Source organism: Hippocampus zosterae, chromosome 7 (genome assembly GCF_025434085.1).
Source record: "Hippocampus zosterae strain Florida chromosome 7, ASM2543408v3, whole genome shotgun sequence".
NCBI lineage: Eukaryota > Metazoa > Chordata > Actinopteri > Syngnathiformes > Syngnathidae > Hippocampus > Hippocampus zosterae.
Window position 1 is genome coordinate 22,299,649 of NC_067457.1, and position 22,353 is coordinate 22,322,001.

The 22,353-nt window shown below is 44.5% G+C and overlaps 4 protein-coding genes across 4 annotated transcripts; 3 read left to right on the forward strand and 1 right to left on the reverse strand.

The window, feature by feature from the left end:
• Positions 1 to 2,002: 2,002 nt before the first annotated feature.
• Positions 2,003 to 4,929, forward strand: LOC127605025 (elongation factor 1-alpha). The gene is made up of 8 exons (XM_052072582.1): positions 2,003 to 2,149; positions 2,784 to 2,938; positions 3,172 to 3,351; positions 3,418 to 3,714; positions 3,787 to 3,937; positions 4,008 to 4,264; positions 4,346 to 4,580; positions 4,655 to 4,929. The coding sequence occupies exons 2-8, from the start codon at positions 2,795 to 2,797 to the stop codon at positions 4,774 to 4,776; spliced, it is 1,386 nt and encodes a 461-aa protein (XP_051928542.1). The 5' UTR covers positions 2,003 to 2,149; positions 2,784 to 2,794; the 3' UTR covers positions 4,777 to 4,929.
• A 265-nt stretch (positions 4,930 to 5,194) lies between these two features.
• Positions 5,195 to 9,838, forward strand: LOC127605026 (elongation factor 1-alpha-like). The gene is made up of 8 exons (XM_052072583.1): positions 5,195 to 5,337; positions 5,772 to 5,921; positions 6,537 to 6,716; positions 6,956 to 7,252; positions 7,633 to 7,783; positions 8,277 to 8,533; positions 8,624 to 8,858; positions 9,495 to 9,838. The coding sequence occupies exons 2-8, from the start codon at positions 5,778 to 5,780 to the stop codon at positions 9,614 to 9,616; spliced, it is 1,386 nt and encodes a 461-aa protein (XP_051928543.1). The 5' UTR covers positions 5,195 to 5,337; positions 5,772 to 5,777; the 3' UTR covers positions 9,617 to 9,838.
• A 1,111-nt stretch (positions 9,839 to 10,949) lies between these two features.
• On the forward strand, positions 10,950 to 13,035 carry rpl11 (ribosomal protein L11). Its single transcript, XM_052072637.1, has 6 exons — positions 10,950 to 11,018; positions 11,664 to 11,814; positions 12,227 to 12,333; positions 12,555 to 12,686; positions 12,757 to 12,867; positions 12,957 to 13,035. Exons 1-6 carry the CDS (start codon positions 10,965 to 10,967, stop codon positions 12,984 to 12,986), a joined length of 585 nt encoding a protein of 194 aa, XP_051928597.1. The 5' UTR covers positions 10,950 to 10,964; the 3' UTR covers positions 12,987 to 13,035.
• A 1,870-nt stretch (positions 13,036 to 14,905) lies between these two features.
• klhl43 (kelch-like family member 43) lies at positions 14,906 to 22,353 on the reverse strand. Its single transcript, XM_052072559.1, has 7 exons — positions 22,215 to 22,353; positions 20,140 to 20,567; positions 19,891 to 20,039; positions 18,725 to 19,071; positions 16,818 to 17,117; positions 16,569 to 16,744; positions 14,906 to 16,167 (listed from the first exon to the last, which is right to left on the reverse strand). Exons 2-7 carry the CDS (start codon positions 20,454 to 20,456, stop codon positions 15,348 to 15,350), a joined length of 2,109 nt encoding a protein of 702 aa, XP_051928519.1. The 5' UTR covers positions 20,457 to 20,567; positions 22,215 to 22,353; the 3' UTR covers positions 14,906 to 15,347.

Here is a 22,353-nt window from a genome sequence, read left to right on the forward strand (position 1 = left end):
GTTGTTCGCCCTTTTACACCTTGGACGTAATAATGCATATGGGGAAGCGAGTGCTTTTATCGGCTGCCAACCGGCCAACTTTTGCAAGTACAAGCGAGTGTTGCAAACACACTTAATTTGCATCAACTGTTCCCACATGCTGTTTGCATAGCACATGCTGCCACCCTAATTGCGTTGGGGTCCACCGTGAAAGTATCACGAGGACCAATATTGAAATCCATTTGCCATTTGTGATATTTGAACTAGATTCACTCTGTAGTCTGCTCTGGAAATGCAATACCCGCAGTACCACTCAAGCATTTATATTATCTTACATCACACTGACTTGACTCACATTTTTACCTCGTGCCACGACCCGCCTCTGGGGATGTGATGACGAGCCTGAATTTCCATAACGTGTGTGTTCACGTCTCAAAAGTTTGCTCCACATTTTAAAGCCTGTTTTAGGGCCTCCTCGAACATTAATCATTGGCACTCGTTTGAATCTGTTTAATTCTGATCATAATTATCCTTAATTTTTATTTATTTATTTATTGAGCTCTACAGGTTATAGTTTTGAAATCGTTTTGCTTGTTCTCATTTTTTAACTTGGCATTTGAAGAGGGGGGGTGTAAACTTTTTATATCGAGAGTTCTAGGTAAACTTGCACGTTTTTAAACTGGCAGTGCATATGAGCATTGGCGTTTGCAACATAATACAGTAGATATCAAAACATGACAAACCTGTTCCCCCCACTCACTCTCCCAAGAAGCCCCGGGGGTCAACTACCAGAAACATGGCGCCCCACAAACTTGGCGGGAGATTTAAATGACAAATCGCCAATCATCCATACAACAGTTGTGCAGTGTTTTTTTATACCTGATACCTGAACTCAATTAACAAGTCCCTCCGCCTCAAACCCAATCAACGCACCCGTTAAAGTCAACGACTGCATTCTGAAAGCAGCTTAACGTCCATTCCAATGCAAATCTCATCCCCAGTGATGTCATTATCACCCTATTGTGTTCCTTTTGTTTACATGAGAGTGTTGGTTATATAGTGGACAAAAAATGTGCACACCACTGTTCAAATACCAGGTTTTTGTTTGTGTACCTTGGATGGTTTTCTTTATCTGGAAAGAACTGTTCCAAATGGGAATCGGTGTTAACACGAAACCTTTCAGGCTTCTGTGTGAAAGCAACCAAAAATGTCAGGAAAGGCCTTCTACAACGAATGAACTTTTTCAAAACAAATTGACAATTGTGTGCTGACTCCCATTTAGCATGAGTATGAATGTGATCAGTGAATTCTGAACACAACCAGATCTGCAGTCTTAAGAAGGTGTGGAAACTTGCACAGCCATGTCATTGCAAATTTTACTTCAAAGAGACATTTCAATTGAGTTATACAAAAATATCGCATAAAAACAGGAATGAGTCAACTTTTTATGTTCATGCGACCATTGTGAAGATAAACGGACCAGAAAATTGATGTATGGATATACAGTATATTATTATTATTATTCATACATATCTGCTGTTTATTTCCTCACCAAATGCATAAATGTACATTATGGAGATTACACCGTTCTTCAGCCACATATAATCCTGTGGCCTATTTTCTCTTCTAATGATTACATTTTTGAATATATTTAATTTTAAATGTATTTAAAGTCTTCTGTTAATGTGTTTAAATGTGGTCGGTAGACTTTTTTTTAGCAATTCTGGTAAGCTACTTTTGTTTTATCTGCATTGCTTTGCTTGAATTGACTCTCATCTGTCATTTGAGGTAGTGGGATGTGTTTTACCCCATAGTCCTCCTTATGGCAAAATATGCATTTACAAATATGATTCCCGGATGGAATCCCTTGATGCCAAGGGCCTTTTCAGCCCCATTTCAATCCCAACATGTTTCTCGTCGTGAACTCCAGAAGTGAACGCCATAGTTGAGCATCCGGGTACTCGCGTCCTTCACGTTTCATGCGTCGTGACATCACATTAACACAGCGCAATTTGATTTGCTCGCCTCGAGGCAGAACGGGGGGAGGGGGGGATGACCGGAAATCACGGTACCCATGATAGTATAAAAGCTGACGTCGAAAGACTTTGGTTCTCTTTCTGTTACCTGGTATAGGGGCAGCAGCTTTGGCCGCACAAACCCAGAAACACCGGTAAGTGGCCATTTTCAAAGTCCTACTGCTTCGTCAAAGAAGGCGGCTTTCTTAGCATCCTCCCATTAGTGTCCTGATGAAACCATTATCTAGGCGCTGACATTTTTTTGTGTTGCCTTAGCGGCGTGTTATATAATTAGCGGCATGTCAGTTCTAAGGCCGAATTTAAACGAAACTCTATATTCATTCGGACTATTATCTAATGTATGCATCCTTCGATTCAGGTTTGGTGTTGAACTAACTTCCTCGTACTTTGATTACGAGAAGGACAAAGGGAGTGTCCTAAAATGGCCGCTCTTTTCTTTCCTTGGGCAGTAGGTGTCTTGAAGACTGTCACTTCTGCGCTTCTGGACCAGAAGACATTTTGAATATTATTTCTATATTGAATGGAAAATTACGACGTGATATTCGAAACACGTGTCTGGTCCGGCCTTGCGCCGGCGAGGCCTGTTAGCATCGTGCTAACCGCTAGCTAGCCGTCTGGCTTGGCCTTACGATACCAGCGGGCTGAAGCGAGAAATTCCTACGAGCTAGACAGTTTGTTTTACTTTTAATTTGCCGATACGCATGTAATGACCATAGGTTGCTTAAAAATGACGATTTCGTCCTATAACCCCATAATTTATCCTCACAGAAACTACAACAATGGCCAAGGAAAAGACGCACATCAATATCGTGGTCATTGGCCACGTCGACTCTGGCAAGTCCACCTCCACCGGTCACTTGATCTACAAGTGCGGTGGCATCGACAAGAGGACCATTGAGAAGTTCGAGAAGGAGGCCGCTGAGGTAATTTTTTTACGCCGCACTTACTGCACTCTTTCAAAATGGCGGCGCCAGCGTGCTCCCGCTGAGCTGTCGGAAAAAGGGCGTGTCCGTTTCTGCGCATGCGCAATGGGTTCTTAAATCTCCCAGAATGACTTAGCAACATGCCATGGTGAAAACTCGCTCTGACTTTTTACGTTTTTGGGGGGGGGGCGCTTAAAAATTTTGCTAAATTTTGGGGTGAAATGTGTTCTCAGATGGGCAAGGGCTCCTTCAAGTATGCCTGGGTTCTGGACAAGCTGAAAGCGGAGCGTGAGCGTGGTATCACCATTGACATTGCTCTGTGGAAGTTTGAGACCAGCAAGTACTACGTGACCATCATTGATGCTCCTGGACACAGGGACTTCATCAAGAACATGATCACTGGCACATCTCAGGTAATATAAGGAATGCAAACTAGACTCGTACTTATTTCAGTGGAGTAATTGTCTTTGAAATTACAGGCCGACTGCGCTGTGCTGATCGTCGCTGCCGGAGTCGGTGAATTTGAGGCCGGTATCTCTAAAAATGGCCAGACCCGCGAGCACGCCCTGTTGGCCTTCACCCTGGGTGTCAAGCAGCTCATCGTTGGAGTCAACAAAATGGACTCCACTGAGCCCCCTTACAGCCAGAGCCGTTTTGAGGAAATCGCCAAGGAAGTCAGCACCTACATCAAGAAGATCGGATACAACCCCGCGACTGTTGCTTTCGTCCCCATCTCTGGGTGGCATGGAGACAACATGCTGGAGGCCAGTAGCAAGGTGAGAAGCAGATGCCACCTGTAGGATTTGTGAATCATCATGAATGGGAATTTGACATTTGTGTCTTTCTAGATGGGCTGGTTCAAGGGCTGGAAGGTGGAGCGCAAGGAGGGCAATGCCAACGGCACCACTCTGCTGGAGGCTCTGGATGCCATCCTACCCCCCTCACGTCCCACAGACAAGGCCCTCCGCCTGCCCCTGCAGGATGTCTACAAAATTGGAGGTAAGAGGCGTGATGCCATTTTGTTTTTAATTCTATTGAGTTGTCAGCAACAAACCTACTGTCTGTCCAGGTATCGGAACAGTGCCCGTGGGTCGTGTTGAGACTGGCATTCTGAAACCTGGCATGGTCGTCACATTTGCTCCCACCAACCTGACCACTGAGGTCAAATCCGTGGAGATGCACCACGAGTCCCTCCCCGAAGCCGTCCCCGGCGACAACGTCGGCTTCAACGTCAAGAATGTGTCCGTCAAGGAGATCCGTCGCGGTTTTGTTGCAGGCGATACCAAGAACGACCCCCCCAAGGGTGCTGATAACTTCAATGCTCAGGTGAGTATCCTGCGTTGGGATTGAAACTGATGTGACCACCTGGTTCACATAGTAAATGTAAAAAAAAAATCCCCCTCCTAGGTTATCATCCTGAACCACCCTGGCCAGATCAACGAGGGCTATGCCCCCGTGCTGGACTGCCACACAGCTCACATCGCCTGCAAGTTCAAGGAGCTCATTGAAAAGATCGACCGTCGTTCTGGCAAGAAGCTTGAGGACAACCCCAAGTTTATCAAGTCCGGAGATGCTGCCATCGTCAAGATGGTCCCCCAAAAGCCCATGGTGGTGGAGCCCTTCTCTTCTTACCCTCCCCTTGGTGAGAGCTCTGAAACAATCTGTTACACATTTGCATGTGACATTTCTAACGCTCTTCCCCTGCCATTTCCCCAGGTCGCTTTGCCGTGCGTGACATGAGGCAGACGGTGGCCGTTGGCGTCATCAAGACTGTGGAGACCAAGGAGGTGAGCGGGAAGACAACAAAGGCCGCAGAGAAGGCCCAGAAGAAGAAATGAATGGTCGTGCAGAACATCCAGCAAGGGGACGTGTGCCGACAGCAGCTGGCCACCCCATCTTCCCCACTCTCCTCGGCCCACCCCGGATCATCTCTGAGGCACAGCTCTCTGCTCAAGGACTGGCTTATGCTGATTAAAACTCATCGCAAAAGTTTTCGCAGGAAAAAGAACTTTGCGGCCTTGTCAGTCACCCGAAACACATGACGGTGCCTCTTAAAGATTAAGGTTTAGAGGTGTGGTATATATTGGATGTTCAAATGCCACAAAATTGGATTGGAAATGAAAGCTGCTGGTAACTAATAAAAATGTATTTGAAAAAAAAATGGAGACAGCTTGTAAACTTGTTTTTCTGCTCAAGGACCTTGGCGCTTAACTGAGAATGTTAAGCCAGTTACTCAGGAATGCATGTCAGTCTGGCCTATGACTCCGGTTACTGAAATGATGACAGGTAAGGGTACCTGACTCCACCCTGTTCCCCATGTGTATAAAAGCCTCAGGTGTTTCCGGGCTCTGTCTTTTCACCCATTCAGACCTAGGTGGACTACTGGTTTCCTTCCGTGGGTTGGTAAGATTCTATCCCCACAATCTGAATTCTCGGGTTTCTCCAATGAAATGCGTACATTTTTGTGTGTCGGTTGTATTTTAATATCACAAAGTCAGTTGGGAAATTCACTTAACTTCACATACTGACTTAAACATTTGACATCGAGGTCCGAAGCGTAGTTAACGGTCAGAAAGTTTTCTGTCGGTTATGTTCCCCTCCACATACGCGCGCCGCCGCCGCTGTGTGCGAGCACCAGCTTCAGTTCGGACGTGACAATATGGCGGCGGCGCAACATGGAGGCAGAGCACGTGATGTACAAAGGCGTGGCCCCGACTGAGAAATGACGAACCGAATTGACCAAAGCATCGATAGACATAAATGTTGGGTTGGTTTCGTTTAATAAACATGTCTCGGAGATTATTAATATTGATCGTTCTTTCTCGGTCAGTAGCTTAAAATGGCCAAGGAAAAGACGCACATCAACATCGTGGTCATTGGCCACGTCGACTCCGGGAAGTCCACCACCACCGGTCACTTGATCTACAAATGCGGCGGCATCGACAAACGAGCCATCGAGAAGTTCGAGAAAGAAGCCGCCGAGGTTGGTCGTCAGCGTTTTTTTCCCCTTTTCATGCTGCTTTTCATTTCCTGGCTGTTAGTGCCACCTACTGTTGTAACTTGAACTCTACACCCAAAGTATTGTGAGCTATAAATGAAACTGTACCTAATACATTTGATCTTTAATCAAGTAAATGTAGTTCAGAAGCTGCTATCGCACCTAACTTGGTGACCAAAAACGAAAAGTGTCAAGGAAAACATACCAGAACATCTGAAGCTCATTTGGGGTTGGTCAGAGGGCATTAAAATGTTGGCAGTTGTGGGCTAACTCAAGATGAAATTGGATGTGGTACGTTCATTCTGAACATAACCGCGTTGCGGCTATAGCAGGGTGTGCATACATGTGCAAGCACATTTCAGTTTTTAGTTACCAACCTCTCACCATTTTTCTTTTTTTTTTTTGTGTCCACTGGATGTAAACAATTACCACTGAAATTTACATCATATAGTAAATGAGTGTGAGCGTGGAGTCCCCCGCCTACTGCCCGGAGACAGCTGGGATAGGCTCCAGTACCCCCCGCGACCCTAGTGAGGATCAAGCGGTTAGGAAGATGAATGAATGAATGAATAGTAAATGATATTCCTCCCACTCCCCCAGATGGGCAAGGGCTCCTTCAAGTACGCCTGGGTGCTGGACAAGCTCAAGGCCGAACGGGAACGCGGCATCACCATCGACATTGCTCTATGGAAGTTCGAAACTGATAAGTACTCCGTGACCGTCATCGATGCCCCTGGACATCGTGACTTCATCAAGAACATGATCACTGGCACCTCTCAGGTACTTTGAAACATCAACACACATGCGCTGTGCACTGTTGACAGTCTTATCCATACTTTATTGTTTTGTGTTTTTTGTTATTGTAAAGTGTCCTTGGGTGTCTTGAAAGGCGCTTATAAATAAAATGTATTATTTATTATAATAACACTTTGCTTGACTGTTAGCTTACATCATGATTCTTTGGTACAACACTTTACATTTGTTACATTATCTTGACAATTGATGTGAATGAATTCTAGGCCGACTGCGCCGTGCTGATCGTCGCTGCCGGCGTCGGCGAGTTTGAGGCCGGTATCTCCAAGAACGGGCAGACCCGCGAACACGCCCTGCTGGCCTACACCCTCGGCGTGCAGCAGCTCATCGTCGCAGTCAACAAGATGGACTCCACTGAGCCCCCTTACAGCCAGAGCCGTTTTGAGGAAATCACCAAGGAAGTCGGCACCTACATCAAGAGGATCGGATACAACCCCATAGCCGTTCCCTTCGTCCCCATCTCAGGATGGCACGGAGACAACATGCTGGAACCTAGTGATAAGGTGACGATTCACCCGCACTCGTGAGTGACTGCCAGCCTGTATGCAAATTTGCAACGCCTGAAATGTCATAATAATTCGATACATTTAATTGTCTTAAAACTAAGATTTTTAAAAAAATATGTAAATGGCACTATCATGCAACATTTTTGGTTTCAACTCGGTGCACATTGTGCTGCTCCTTCTTCGCTGCTGCATAGAATATATTACAAATATAGTCGCTGTGTGTATTTGTTGCTTTTTTTGTTTAATCAGATTTCTTTCAATTCGATTTTGAGACGTCACCTATTTGGAATAGGGTTAAGAAAAAGTATGGAATTGCAAAAATTCAAATGTGTCGGAAACTGTGTGGTTGTAACTGTGACATTTGTTTGTCTCTGTAGATGAAGTGGTTCAAGGGCTGGCAAATAGAGCGCAAGGCGGGCAAGGCCAGTGGTAACACCCTGTACAGTGCTCTGGATTCCATTCTCCCTCCTGAACGTCCCACCCAAAAGCCCCTCCGCCTGCCATTGCAGGATGTCTACAAAATTGGAGGCAAGTATTTCTATTTTCTCATCTTCTAAAACCAAATCAACAATGACTGCTTTCTTAATCCAAGGCGTACATTTCACAAGATAAAATGGCGTGCCACCCAATAAAAAAAGGCCACTAAAAAAATATAGTTTTCACTATTCTTTCTGTAGAACGTATCCTCAGCTATTTGCATATTTTCTGCTCTTGGTGTCAAGGAAGTATTTTAAAGTGGTCGCGAGTTGATTTGTGTTATTTCCTATTCAGACAATCGCAACTTGTAAAATTCCTAACACAAATTCATGGAACACAACGGCAGGGTCGCGATGTCGTACAGTAATAATAATGATAATGTATAATTTATTTTTAAAAAAGGAAGGAGGGGGGCAGTGGAATAACCTGGAAATCATTTTCCAACCCCCCAAAGCACCTTGGAGACCCTGACAAGACTCCAGTCTGTTGATGCTTCACGAAGCTTATGAGAGCATATGCTAAGCGCCTCCCGTTCCCTGCTCAGGTATCGGAACCGTCCCCGTCGGCCGTGTGGAGACCGGCATCCTGAAGCCCGGCATGGTTGTCACCTTCTCTCCCACCAACCTGACCACCGAGGTCAAGTCCGTGGAGATGCACCACGAGGCCTTGGCCGAGGCCATGCCCGGCGACAACGTCGGCTTCAACGTCAAGAACGTGTCGGTGAAGGAGATCCGCCGGGGGTTCGTGGTGGGCGACACCAAGAACGATCCTCCGGTGGGAGCTTCGACTTTCAAATCTCAAGTGAGTCAAAAGAAAAGTTTTGTGTTTATCTTTTGTGTTCAGTAGATAATACCCGTATAACCTCATCTCCGCATTTTTTTCTCGTGCAAGGTCATTGTTCTGAACCACCCGGGCCAGATCGCCAATGGCTACAGTCCTGTGCTGGACTGCCACACGGCTCACATCGCTTGCAAATTCACCGAACTCCTTCAGAAGATCGACCGTCGTTCTGGCAAAGTGCTGGAGGAAAACCCCAAATTTGTCAAGTCCGGAGACGCTGCCATCGTCAACATGACACCACAGAAGCCCATGACGGTGGAGCCTTTCTCTCAGTACCCACCCCTTGGTGAGTGCCCCCCCCCCATCTAAAAATATTCCATAATCTAGAATTAACAAAAACACTTCCGCCTTGTTTTACTGACCTGACATTAATGGCAAATACTGCAGATGATTTTATTTTGAAAACAAAAAAGCTACTAAACTGCACATGTACATGTGGTAATGATGCTCTGTAATTTTTTCGAACACCCCAGGCTGAATTTTGAACCTCTTCCTAAATACAGTACAAAGATCTTCCCTTCTCATTCGAGAGAAATCAATCAATCTTCAGGATTAGACAAAACTCTGGAGCCATCTTGTGGTATGAAAGGGCCATAAATGTATCTCGGATCTCAAATCGTCATATTTCATTGCAGTGAATTGAAATTCTATATATATAGTCACGTAAACTCAATTCAGTGGACTTCATGATACTCCTACAGGTGTTTTGGGCAACTGGGGTAGTATAATACATACACGATTATACACGGAGAAGGTCAAAACTCCTCAGTAAACCGCTGTAGTAGTAGCCATTCTTCAGAGGATAAAGAATATCGGCCTCTGTGAGGATTGTTATATAGTGTAAAAATGCATTCAAAGACATTTTTAAAGGGTAATAATGCTGCAACCGCAAACTTAACACACCCTTTGCTTGTCATTGCAGGCCGTTTTGCCGTGCGAGACATGAGGCAGACGGTGGCCGTCGGTGTCATCAAATCGGTGGAGAAGGCCCAGTCCACCGGCGGGAAGGTCACCAAGGCCGCACAGAAGGCACAGAAAAAATGAATCGGCACCATGCGGGGTCCGCAACGGAAAGTCGCCGGCGTGTCCTCCAACTGGCCGTTTTCTCCTCTGATCAGTTCGCTCCTCATGGACTGGCTTCTGCTTATTAAAAATCACTGGAAAAGTGTCCGTAGGAAAGGAGGAGATGCCTTCCTTTTTGGAATAAATGCAATCTTACTCTGTTACATTGAAGTCAGAAAAATAAACACTTGATGCGTGACCAAATCAAGTTTCTCTTCTTTGTCTGTTCTAAGGGAACATATTAGAACATCTAATCATTTGCAGTCTGTTAACCAGTGTATGAATATATATCAAATTTTCAGACGACTGGCCGAATCTAATGTCACAAATACCTTTCAATAGCATGAACACAAACTCAAAAATAAATGTTCATGTCCACCAATAGTTGTTGATCATCCTTGGGTCTCTTGAAAGGAGCTACCTGTAGATAAATCCGAGACATTCTTAAATCTGAGCTGTTCTTGGTGACATCCATCAATAATATACATACCATGTGCAAATAAACAGAAAGGCAACTTGTTGTTGGAAAGATGCTAGTCTGGTTGCAGACTACTGTTGAGGTGCCCTTGAGCAAATTATGTAATATTCATACAAAATGGGAAGTGCAATATTGCTGACCAATTCTAAAATGTTCAGTATATAAAACTGTAGATGTGATTATAGTTAATTCACATGAATCGCAGGGCACACATGGACAAACAACCATTCGCACACATCGACAATCACACTTAGGGACTATTTTTATCTCGACATGACTCGGATCTGATCTTAGTTTTACTGTTGGTGCCTTCTACCATATTTGTTACTGATTTATAGCTTTATTGTTGGATATTACTGATTTGTAGCGCTATTGTTGCATATATGTTAGTTGCTCCATGTACAGCACTTTGTATGCAGTGATGGCTGTTTAAAAGTACTCTATAAATACAGTTGAAATGAGTTGAGTTCTATTAACCTGCCATGCATGTTTTTGGAAAATGGGAGGAAACCGGAGTACCCGGAGAAAACCCACACAGGCACAGGGAGAACGTTCAAACTCCACAAAGGAAGGCGAACCAAGAATCAAACCCTGCACCTGTGCATTGTGAGGTGGACGTGCAATTCAGTCGACCGCCCGTGTATGAGTCAATACATTTTTAATTATTATTATAATAATTATTTTCGTTTGTACTGTATTACGTTAATACAAACGGGGAACCGACGTTTTATGCCGTGATCCTTTATCGGACTGGTTTCCAGGCCGCACGTACATATAAATACTTTCACCGGAAGTTGTACGTTCTCTTCCAGCGATCCAACATGGTGGTGAGTAGCACATCAGCGCATACGAATGAACCGCTGCAAAGACGCCGTCGAAATCCGCAAACATCGGAGCTGCGGACCCGTATAAGCAGCCGTTTCGTTCACGGCTCTTTTCTTCGAAATATCTGAAGTCGTATTATACGACGATTGATAGGTTTAAATTCCCGGAAATATGTAAAGTGGCTAAGGCTAGTTGCCTGAAAACGGAGCCCAAACTTAGCTAATCGTAATAAGAAAAGTTCACGTTTATGACGCAGTTCTCAGCAACGGGTCAAGTAGACCTTTGCGTTATTTATTTATTTTGACTTGACAACAACACGTCGCATTTAGCCTACTTCTATTGCGCGTTAGTGCTATTTAGTGAAGCGATCAGCGGGGATTTGTAGGGCATGTTGGCCAATGGTTCTAAACCTTTATTGAAACAAGCACATGCTTCACAGAAAAATCTTAAGCCACACTTTCAAATAGGACTCTGCCTATATCCGGAAGTAATGATCCAAATTAACGCTGAGCCTGAAATCTGGGAACTGACAATAGGTGGTTTTACATCTTAAATATGTTTACATTTCTTGAAGAGCATTGGTTGTTCTGCCTGTCTTTATACGTTTCTGCCATAGATGACGAATTAAATATATTTTTTGATCCTCCAAAATGTGCAGGCAGACGCGCATAGCAGTGAACTGTCATTGTCTGTTTTGCTGAAATCAGTCCAATGTTGTTTTGTCAGGAACAAGGTGAGAAGAAGGAGAACTCCATGAAGGAGTTGCGCATCCGCAAGCTCTGCCTGAACATCTGCGTGGGGGAAAGCGGCGACAGGCTGACCCGAGCCGCGAAAGTGTTAGAGCAGCTTACAGGACAGACTCCCGTCTTCTCCAAGGGTGAGCGGTCTGGCTGCCAAACCCAACGGGAATGACGGCACCCTCTGCGGCGTTGCAAGCTAAAGTTGAATGTTTTTGTCCCCCCGAAAGAGAAGAAGCAAAAGCGTTGTTTGATGTCAGCAGATCATTGGTGCACCACAAGGGATTTGCAACGGTGCAATCAGAAATGGAACTTTATTTGATTTAAAAGTCGAATGTTCCTCACAAAAAAGTGGTTTTTCAAAATATAATATTTTTTTGATAGTCACCGCAAACATGCCAAACTCCCCAAGTGTGGATATTACCAGATTCCCCACGGTCTTGAACGTAGCACGTGAGCTACAAAACGAGACGGGTTGGATAATGACAATAAGTCACCCTTGCTTGCTTCTTTTTCCACCTCTCATCTTTTGCCTGTTTGCATCTGTTGCAGCTCGCTACACCGTGAGATCGTTCGGCATCCGCAGAAACGAGAAGATTGCCGTGCACTGCACCGTCCGCGGTGCCAAAGCTGAGGAGATCTTGGAGAAAGGACTCAGGGTGAGTGTGCGCGCGACTGACAATCGCAAGCTGAAATATCACTTTCTACTCCCTTCTCTTATGTTCAATATTTGACACTGCCTTCTCCAATATGTCTTGAAATCAGCTTCTCAGAGGTCCCATGGGGGCCACGCCGCCTAGTTGACTTTTTTTTCGTGAGAGGAATGCGAACCATTTTGCTATGAAGGGACTTTCAAGTGAAGCGTCACTTTATGCTGCAGGTGCGTGAGTACGAGCTCAGAAAAAACAACTTCTCCGACACCGGAAACTTTGGCTTTGGCATCCAGGAGCACATCGATCTGGGTATCAAGTACGACCCCAGCATTGGCATCTACGGACTCGACTTTTACGTGGTACGTAGACTTGGGGCGTGGGCTCGTCTTGGGTCGGCTTCATGTTTTGTGACTAAACTGTCGCGTTCAGGTTCTGGGGCGACCGGGTTTCAGCATCGCTGACAAGAAGCGGAAACGCGGCCGCATCGGCTTCAAGCACCGCATCCGCAAAGAGGAGTCCATGCGCTGGTTCCAGCAGAAAGTCAGTGCAACACATGCCCAACGGATGTTGTCCAAATAACGCCGCTTGATAACCGCTCGTCCTTGCTTTGTCTTCTGTTCTTGTTTCAGTACGATGGCATCATCCTCCCTGGCAAGTAAAGGACCACCTGGAACATCTTTGTAAGAAAGAAATAAAAATTAGAAAAGATTAGACTGGTCCTGTCTTTATTTTCATTGCTGTAGTCATGAGTGGTCTTGATCAGAAAAAGAGTCACGAATGTGCAAATAATTGCACAGATTTGTACTGTTGTTTGCTGGCACAAAAATCGACTTGTTTGGTTACTTTTGTCTTTAAAAAAAAGTACACATAAATGTCTTACGAATTATGTCATTGAAAGTGTGGCTTTCAAAACCTGATTTCATGTGAGATTCATTTCCCAGCATGCTCTTTTGAGGACAATAGAGAAGGCAAGTTTTTTTTTTGGTTCAGTTTGGCTTTTATTCGGTGAAACCTCAAAATGTGAGTTGATTTTTCTGATAAGTCACTTTGGTGTCTCACTGTAGTTCACACAATCTTACACATTTATTTATTTTTATGGCAGGACTTTATTCTTCCTCTCTTATGTCATAAATAATACATGAACTTTTCCCTTTCCAACGTAGCCTCCTGTGCTGACAACGAAGGCTCTGAACCTCAGAGACAACAACCAATGTGATGTTCTTGTCATTGGGCCAATTGGCTCCACAATGCAACCGCTTCCGACTCTTCCCATGTTCATCTTTTGTCATCCTTTCTTCAGCTTTCTGCTTCCTCGCTCTTGGGAGATTCCCTCTCCACAAATTTTTCTCATTTTCATCCCTCAGAGTATGCCGAACCTGCAACTGCTCCTGCTTGATTCATCTTTTTTTTTTAGGAGTGATTTTTAGTACATTTGAGAATGACGACTTTCATCTTTAATTTTAGCCAAATTTAGTTTTTACGGGACAAGCCAAAAGTCACAACCTTGCATTTCATTCTTTTAAAAATTGCATGCATTTTATTATATCAAGATTATGGAAAAATATGATTATTTTAGCACATTTCTTTAAAATGGCCTTATGTCTTTTGGTTTTGTTTTTTGTTTTTTTAGCTTTTGGCTTTTGACCATTTGCCCTAATTTATTTTGTTGTATTTTATTCATATCCTGTTGATGATTTCCCCTCAGGCAGCTGTAATTTGAATCCCGCTTACTGGTAATTCTTTTTAGATTTGGATTATTAACCGTAATATTTATTTCAGATATATTTATTCATCCTCATTTTGATATCATTTTCTAATGTGAAGATTTGGAGTTTAGCCCCAATTGAATCTGTTCTCTTGCATTGTAGGACATTCTGAGTATGATTAACCCCAAATGAATGATTTCTTGCTTTATTTTTTCAAAGGTTTTGATGACCCTAATTTGAGCCACTGGGAATTTGACTGGGCCAATTTCCTTTCTGACATTTTTCTGTGGAGATTTTTTGTAATGATTTTTTTCTGATGACTTCTCTCAATCAAGGGTCAGTTCCTATTTTGACCTGTAGGGAGCAGTCAGCACTCTTCCTGATCCACTTTTGTAAGAACTGGGCCAACTCCCAGAAAGTGAGATTCTGAGCCTGAAAGACCACTGTGAAGTGTAATGTAATGTAATCATGACATTTGTGACGACTGGTTGGATTTAGACCATTTCTTCGCAAAAGTGTTATTTTAATTCATTTTTTTTCCTAATTGTAGTTTGTTTCTTTCAGGCAGAATCGATGACTAGGATTGCACCCATGACACGGAAGACAATCAATCGCAGCACCTCATTTGTAAGTGAAAGTGCAAGCAAAATGATTCAAGCCCCAAATCATATATGGTAAATGCTTAAAAGCGGTTGAAAACAGTAATTTGAGTTGGGACAACTTTTAAATCTGAATTATAGCCATTCAGGGCAACAATGTTAGCACGACGAAGCAAGCAAGTTGTTTTCAGCCAAACAATTTGCGGAGTTGTTTTTACTTATATCTTTAAGTGGGCAGGGAACATTGCAAGGTACAATTAGTTTTGTATCGTCTTTGTTAAAATTGCGGAAAAGCCAATTTTTACATTCAAAATACATAAAATAGTTTGTTGCCTTGAAATTATTTTTACAGGGTATCCAGAAGCATTGCCATATAAGTCACTCTGCTGTTAATTGCAGACATCAAATGTTCAATTGGTCTCCTGCAAAACGACAACAGTTGGCCCACTCTTGTTCTCAGTGGCTCAACTGATCCGTTATTTGTATTTCTTTCAGAGTTTACCCAAACCAGTTGTTTTAATATTTCATGACTCTCTGATCCTATTGTAGTTTATTTTTACTGCACTTCATTACTCTGAGATTTTGTTCTACCCCTACGTTCTCAATACGCTACGCGATTCCATTCCAAATGGTTTGTCTCGTGCTGATTTCCGTTGGCGATGAATATCATATTGAGCAGAGATGCTGGCCCGGATGCCCTCGACAGACGTCCTCTTTACGCCGTGACGCTTTGTGGCGGTGGCACGCTGCTTTCCCGGCTTCGGTTCTTCCCGGCCGGCTGCTGCTGTTGTGGCTGCGACTCCTCGTGGGCCGGCATGTTGCGGTGTTGCTGGCGGCGTGGCGCCTGCCGGGGCGGCAGAGCCAGCGCGCAGCACGACACCCCCACCGTGGGTTCGGGCAGGTCCTCGGCACGGGCCCAGCTGTCCGTAGCCGGGTGGTAGGTCTGGACGGCTGCCTTGTAGCGCTTCTCCGCTTCGTTCCAGCCTCCGATGAGATGCAGCTTCTCGGGCCCCAGAGTGGACAGGCCGGCCGTGCTCACCCCCAGGGGAAGCGGGGCGGCGCGACTCCATGCCCCGTCGCCCTCTGGGGAGAACACCTCCACGGCCAGGACATCCACCCGCTCCCCCCCAGGCCCCAGCTGGCTGCCGCCCACCACGTACACCTGGCCGCCGAGAGTGGCGGAGCAGTGCCAGCCACGGGGCGTCTCCAAGGCAGGCTTGTCAGTCCAGGTGTCGCCCTCCACGCTGTAGCAGGCCACAGAGCGCGAGTAGGCGCAGTTGATGTAGCCGCCTGTCACCAGGATGTCGCCCGACGGCAGCGTGGCGCTGGAGTGGCAGCAGCGCGGCACCTCCATGGGGGCACGCATCTGCCAAGCATTGGCCGAAGGCAGGTAGCTCTCCACAGTGGCCAGCAGGCCCTCCATGTTACGGCCGCCCGTGGCGAAAAGGCGCCCCCCGCTGGCTGAGAGTGAGAAGTGCGTGCGGCGTTGCCGCATGTTGGCCAGGTGGAGCCACGTGTTGAAGCGAGGGTCGTACCTGAATGGTAAGACAAAATAAATGGAGTGTTACTGATCACGGCTTTTCATAATTTTATTTCACTTGATTATTTGATCTAGTTTCTGTTTTTTCTCTTGCAACATGAAGAGAACCTAGTTTTATGTAAAAATTTGCAATATTACGAGAAAAAAATCATACATTTGAAGTATTACAAAAAATGCACCGAAATTAAATTAAATTTTGAAAATCAGACAATTTCATGGGGTAAAATCAATATTGCCAGAATAACCGTTTCAGAGAGTAATGAAGTACCAAAAACTTACAGTGACTGTGCAAAATTTGCAATATTAAGAGAATGAAGTGAATTTTCTTTCCCTCACAATTTGAACAGCGTTGTGTTTTGTATAACCATTTCGTGTGTGTTCTCGTCAGTGTGTCACCTGCTGAGAGTGCTGACGGCGTGCTTGGCCTGGTTGCGGGCGTCGTTCTGGTCCTCGCCACCCGCCACGTACAGGAAGCCATCCATGACCGCCACACACTGGTTGAAGCTTTTGGCCGGCAGCTGTGTGAGGTGACGCCAGGCCGCGCCTCCCTCGCGGGGCTCCCGCCATAGCACCTGGATCATGGCCGAGGTCAAAGGTCAAGATGGGACTTCAGTTTGATGGGCAATCAGATGATTGACGACTGACCTCGCGGCTCAAAGCGCGTTCGGTAAGAGACGGACGCCCGCCGATAGCGATAAGAGCTTGTTGACTGCCTCGGACCTGAGTCCGGCGGGACTGCAGGGAGTTTTGTTGGTGGGGCAGCAGGTGGTAGTTCATGGCGTCCACCAACAGGCGGTGGCACTGCGGGTCCTGCATCATACGGGGCACTGTCTGGATCTGGCTCACCAGCTCGCTCGCCGGGATAGTCTCCAGGCGCACGTGAGACAGCAGCGCCGCGGCGTATGGCTGACGGGACGCCTCGAAATCCAGCCACTTCATGGCCAGCTGGGAAAACACACCGGCAAAACACAAAAGTGCGTCATGTAAACTTTCGTTTCGCTTTTTTCTCTCGTCATACAGTTATTACGAAGGGCTACACCGAAAAGATGTAAATGGATACAATGACATCTGACTAGAAATAGTCTTTTTTTTTTTAGGAGAAATTCCTAATGGTACGAGAATATAAAGATTTGCGATTTCATGAGAGCTATTGTTGTTTTAAAAAAAAACATTTGCAGTATTATGAAAACAATAAACTTATTTTGTTATTAATTAACTTAACAGCTTCTCATAATATTCCAACTTTGAAAAAAAGTCTCCAAAACAGTTTTTAAGATGAATAATGACCAAAAAAAATCTAAGAATCAATTTGTTTTTCTTGTAAGATTGACTTTCTCTCCAAAAAAACGGGAATTAATTTTATTATACTAAGATAGCAATTCTTATTTCTCAATGGGACTTTGACTGTTTGCTAAAAAGCCCCCAAATTTTAAGATAAGATTACAACTGCCCCCCCCTCCAGAATAATTCCAAAGTATTTTTTGTCATTATTTTTTCAAAACATTCATCTTTAATCTCATAAAATTGTGACTTCAATTTCGCAAGAAAATATAATTTTATCCTTCTAAAATTCCAACTCAAAAAAGTCTCACTCGAAAATGTTGCGCTCTTCTCACCGGTGCAACTCTTTAACCTTCTTCAGCTGTTTGATTTCGCTCGAAAACACTCGGTGTCACAAGCCAGAGCAGCAGCTGCTCTCGGTTCTGGTTTGACGCTCGGATGAAAATAGACACGAGGCCGCCGAGCCCTGTAGGAAATTCCTCGCCCATTGAAGCGCGGATCGAGTTGAGGATTGTTTGACGCGGGGGGGACGGTCTGCACTCCCGAGTCACGTTCTGTTGTGACACGTGACAGCCACACATATGATTCACTTGTTGTTGTTATGCTTTCCATAGTCTATTTTTTTTTTTCGATGTAAAAAGTTGCATATTTTTAAATGGGCAGATTTACTGATATTCTGATCAGACATCATTTTGTAAAAAAATGGCACACCTACAGTAAGTCAGTAATTGTAGCAGTAATTATAACTATGGTAAGTAAATGTACCGGTAAGTGTAATTAAATGTCGCTTAAAGTAACAAAAAACAGCAACAGGAAGCAAAAAAAAGTCATGAAAAGACGACTGGAACAGCTGAACTTTATTTGGTGTTTATTGGGGGCGCTTTAATTTGTGGCAGATGTGTGCCGACTCCCATTCAAACGTCAGATTAGTTCTGGACTAACTGCACCTAGTAGAAAGGAACTGTTCTGATTAATTTTGTTTTATATTACCGGTAAGTATCATTCTTGTTAGTTTGAATAAGATTGGAAAATTCAGAACATTGCCACATTGCCTATTTTGTAACTAACAAAAAAAAAGAAGTTCGGAAAAGCCTACTAGAACATCTGAAGCTCACTTGTTTTTAGAAAAAAGGCTTATTTTATTTTTTTAGAATGAAGTTACAAATTTTTCAAAGAGAAGGGATTTTGTCAAAAAAATTACGAGCATAAAAATGTGCTATTTCCGAGTAGACTCTTTCAACGTGGATTGCAGGCCGTGTGGAAAAGCATACCTGGAAGGCGACGACCTCGGAGGGCAGCGCCAGCGAGTCGTCCTGCAGGAAGGCGCTGATCTGCTCCAGCGTCAGCTGCGTGAACAGCGGCGTGTCGGCGAACTGCACAAAGTTGTCCAGCACGAAGCGACGGGCGGCGTCGCACACCGGCTGTAGGCCGTAGGCGGCGGCGATGTTCCACACGTACACGCACGTCTGCACGTTGAGCTCGGCCAGCAGGAAGTCGGCGCACATCTTCAGCAGCTGCGGGATGTGTAGCGTGGACGCCGCCGACACCGTGCAGCCGATAGTGTACAGGGACATGTGGACGCGGCCCAGGTAAGCGAACGTGATCACGTTGGCCAGACCTGACGGTGGGATCCCAATCAACCAATCGCATCGCATTCAAACTCATGTGAAATGCAAGTTAGTCAGTCAGTAAGTTCAGAATGAAGCAATCACATTCAAAACCACGATTTATGTGTGTCAGAACAGAACAGTTACGGTGAACCTACTTAAAACGAAATCAAGTTCAGCTGTTCGAGTAGGCTTTTTTTGCGTACTTTTACTTTAGTGACTTAATTGCAATTGCTCAGTTACAGTTACAGTATGTCGTTACAATTGCCATGACTTAGCCGTAGTTTTAAACTGTCATAATTTGTTTTTTTTTTTCAAGAGCAAAAAAATGGTATCGATCCTGAACCAAATCGAGACTTTCCAAGGCAAAATAGCTGTATAATGTTACAAAAAATACATTTGTAATATTAAATGTGTAGGACTAAATTAATTTTTTTCTTGAAATAAATTTTAGGAGAAATGACGTTTGCGAGTATGTAGGCGAAATATGACAACAAAAAGTTTGCAACTGCATAAGAATAGGATCAAAATTCAGAATATTGCAAGAATATAGTCAGATTCCCCGTCTCCCCCTTTTCCTTTTTTTGTAAGATTACTTCTCAGCGCCTCTAGAAGTTGCGAAATCATTTGTCAAGCACACCGACTTTTCTGTCCCGAAGCTTGTTCTCTGACACTACAAAATGGACGACAATTCCACAGCAGAAAAAAAAGCAACAATGTCGCGCAGTAATGGAAAACCCTACAATGACCGCAACTTTTATTTATTTTTTCATGTTCCGGGAACAAAAACTACAAGTGGTTAGTCATTTTGGATACGACTTTGGTCCTACCAAGAGGCGAGAGTGAAGGCAACTCCAGACGCTTCATGTCAGGATCTTTGGCCAGGATCTCCCTGAAGTACTGACTGATGGACGAGATCACCAGCTTGTGGACGTCAAAGGATTTGGTCTTGCAGCTCAACTCCAGATCGGTCAAGAACCTAATGAGGAACGTCGCAAGTTTAATGAGGTCAGATAACATTAAAAAAAAAAGAAAATGTCGTCATTGTATTGTCGTAACATCGCAATTGTTGAACTCACTTCTCCTGGCGCATCTTACTGAGCTCCTCCAGCATCGCGTTGCCGTGCAGCGGGCGCGTGAGCTCGCTGCCCAGCCCCAGGCCTCGCTCTCCGGGCTTGAGGACGGGCGGCGGCAGGGGGAGGTTGAGGCTGTTGAGCTGAGCGATGTCCAACGCCGCCATCTGCTCGATCTTCTTGGCGGCACTCTCCACCACCACCACCACGCCTTCGCCGCGCCGTTCCACCTTCAGGGTCGGCGAGGTCGTCTCCGCCATCACCTGGGGGAGGGCCTCCAGCGAGGACTTTTTCAGGTGCGCGGCCTTCTTCTTGGGGGCCATCTCACTTCTTGTCGCTTGCTAACAAGAATAGGAGCTTTCTGTCTTAATCTGATCTAAGCTTTCTTTCCTTTTTTCTTTCTTTAGTTCTTTTTTGGACACAACACACTGCACCTTCAAACACGGGGGGAAAAAACATTTGTTACACGAGCGACATCAGCATTGATTCTGAATACAGCACTTGACAGTGTTCGCCCCCCATTTGAAGCATTCGAGAACAGCTCAAATTCATTCACTTTGTCACTTTGCATTCTAAAGGCAGTGTAATTGCAATTACGTAACTAGTAACTGTATTTAAATAACTAACTGTACATAAATAACCTAAAGTCAAAGTAAGCATGAAAAGCCTACCAGAACATCTGAACTTTATTGGAGGTATAACTCACTGCATGTCGGAATTTTTTTTTCTGAGTTCATTCTTAAACAATTGTTTTTCTTGAAATATGTGATTGTACTTTATTTTTTTCTGAAGAAGTATTCCTGGGTGAAAGTTACCGATCGCGAATAGCTGTGCTTAAGTTGACCCGCATATTTTCAAGTTTTCGATTGCTGTGTGAAATTCATCAGGCATTCTGTGACAAAGAAGTGTCATGGTTGTTCAAGTCATCTCTTTTGGGGTGTGGTGGTGGGGCGGGGGGACAAGATGACGGCAGCTGTCCCGTTCCGGCCTTGGCCCCGATATTTCCAAGCGTCTGACAATATTTCCATTGGGGGGGAACATGGCCGACAGCTGCCGTCCGTTCTCCAGCGCCGGGTCACCCCGGTCTTGTCCCGGCCCATCTTGTCCATGTGTGGCTCCTCTTACCTGAGCTATTTCAAATGACGCCCCCACTCGAGAGGCAGTTGGGGGCTAATGAGCTCATGCTGGGAGTGGATTGGATCATGTTCCCATTTGTGCTGATGAGGAAAGCTTTGGCATACCATTAGTTTGTTTACGTCAGCCATAAAGCAACGTATATTTCATGGTTATCGTTTTAGCTACAAAATGCTCAATTGCAAAAGGTATGAATTGCGTAATGGTTAGCCAAATGATAGCATCATTTCCAATGTCATTTTTAGCTTACTATCACATTATCAATGAAAATTACCAATGTGTTTGCTAATACTTTTTTTGATATGCTAGTGTTATTTTGTTGTTATATACGCACTAAAATTAGCTTTCTCTGTTTAGCTATCCAATGCTAACTTGGCTTCGATTGTGTCCGATTACGTTTGACAATAACGTTTTCATTTTAGATTTAAATTAGATTTGTCACATTGACAAGTTATTCAGGGGGGGCTGAAAAGGTCAAGCACATAAAAGTTACTCCCTGCCAAATGCGAACATTTTCTTTCAGTCTGTAACTTTATTTTTTTATTTTTTTGTCAATGTTGAAATGAAACCATCACAGTCCGAACTTTTTCAAACCTCCAAAACAAAAACATGAACTTTGCTGATCTCTGCAGCGTATTTATAGACACTTGGCAGATATGCGAGTACAGTATACCCACAAGAGCTACAATGTCACACTGTGGCAGCTAATTTACTCCTCATCCCAAATATTGGGTTAATCCATGTTTAATGATTAAAATAGATGGGTTGCATTTGTGTTCAAATATCCATTGCTTGAACGTTAGAACCCTGCCACATCAATGCTGTTCGTTCTGTGGTAATTTGCATGCCAGTAGGAATAAAACGTCAGTCTTGTTTATTCACAAACACGTAAAAGAAACAGTGCTGCCCGATTCAAATCTAATAAATGAAAACAAGAGTCAGTGTACCTTCCTCTCCTATCTGCTTGGACGCTTCACCCTTTTTCCCTTCCTGTTGCTTTGTTGATGTTCACATTAATTCCTCACTGCTCAGTCCCCCTGTCACTCAACCACGGTGCTGTGTTGTGTCAATGTGTTGGTCCATGTC

Bases quoted from the DNA above. Each gene is read 5' to 3' on its own strand.
- LOC127605025 (XM_052072582.1), top strand. From the start codon at position 2,795: ATGGCCAAGGAAAAGACGCACATCAATATCGTGGTCATTGGCCACGTC. The intron at 3,715-3,786 runs GTGAGAAGCAGA...GTGTCTTTCTAG, and splicing joins TGCTGGAGGCCAGTAGCAAG to ATGGGCTGGTTCAAGGGCTG. The intron at 4,265-4,345 runs GTGAGTATCCTG...TCCCCCTCCTAG, and splicing joins CTGATAACTTCAATGCTCAG to GTTATCATCCTGAACCACCC.
- LOC127605026 (XM_052072583.1), top strand. From the start codon at position 5,778: ATGGCCAAGGAAAAGACGCACATCAACATCGTGGTCATTGGCCACGTC. The intron at 6,717-6,955 runs GTACTTTGAAAC...AATGAATTCTAG, and splicing joins TGATCACTGGCACCTCTCAG to GCCGACTGCGCCGTGCTGAT. The intron at 8,534-8,623 runs GTGAGTCAAAAG...TTCTCGTGCAAG, and splicing joins CTTCGACTTTCAAATCTCAA to GTCATTGTTCTGAACCACCC.
- klhl43 (XM_052072559.1), bottom strand. From the start codon at position 20,456: ATGGCCCCCAAGAAGAAGGCCGCGCACCTGAAAAAGTCCTCGCTGGAG. The intron at 19,072-19,890 runs GTAGGACCAAAG...TCCCACCGTCAG, and splicing joins GCCTTCACTCTCGCCTCTTG to GTCTGGCCAACGTGATCACG. The intron at 16,745-16,817 runs GTCAGTCGTCAA...GCCATGATCCAG, and splicing joins AACGCGCTTTGAGCCGCGAG to GTGCTATGGCGGGAGCCCCG.
- rpl11 (XM_052072637.1), top strand. From the start codon at position 10,965: ATGAACCGCTGCAAAGACGCCGTCGAAATCCGCAAACATCGGAGCTGC. The intron at 11,019-11,663 runs GTATAAGCAGCC...TTGTTTTGTCAG, and splicing joins AACATCGGAGCTGCGGACCC to GAACAAGGTGAGAAGAAGGA. The intron at 11,815-12,226 runs GTGAGCGGTCTG...CATCTGTTGCAG, and splicing joins GACTCCCGTCTTCTCCAAGG to CTCGCTACACCGTGAGATCG.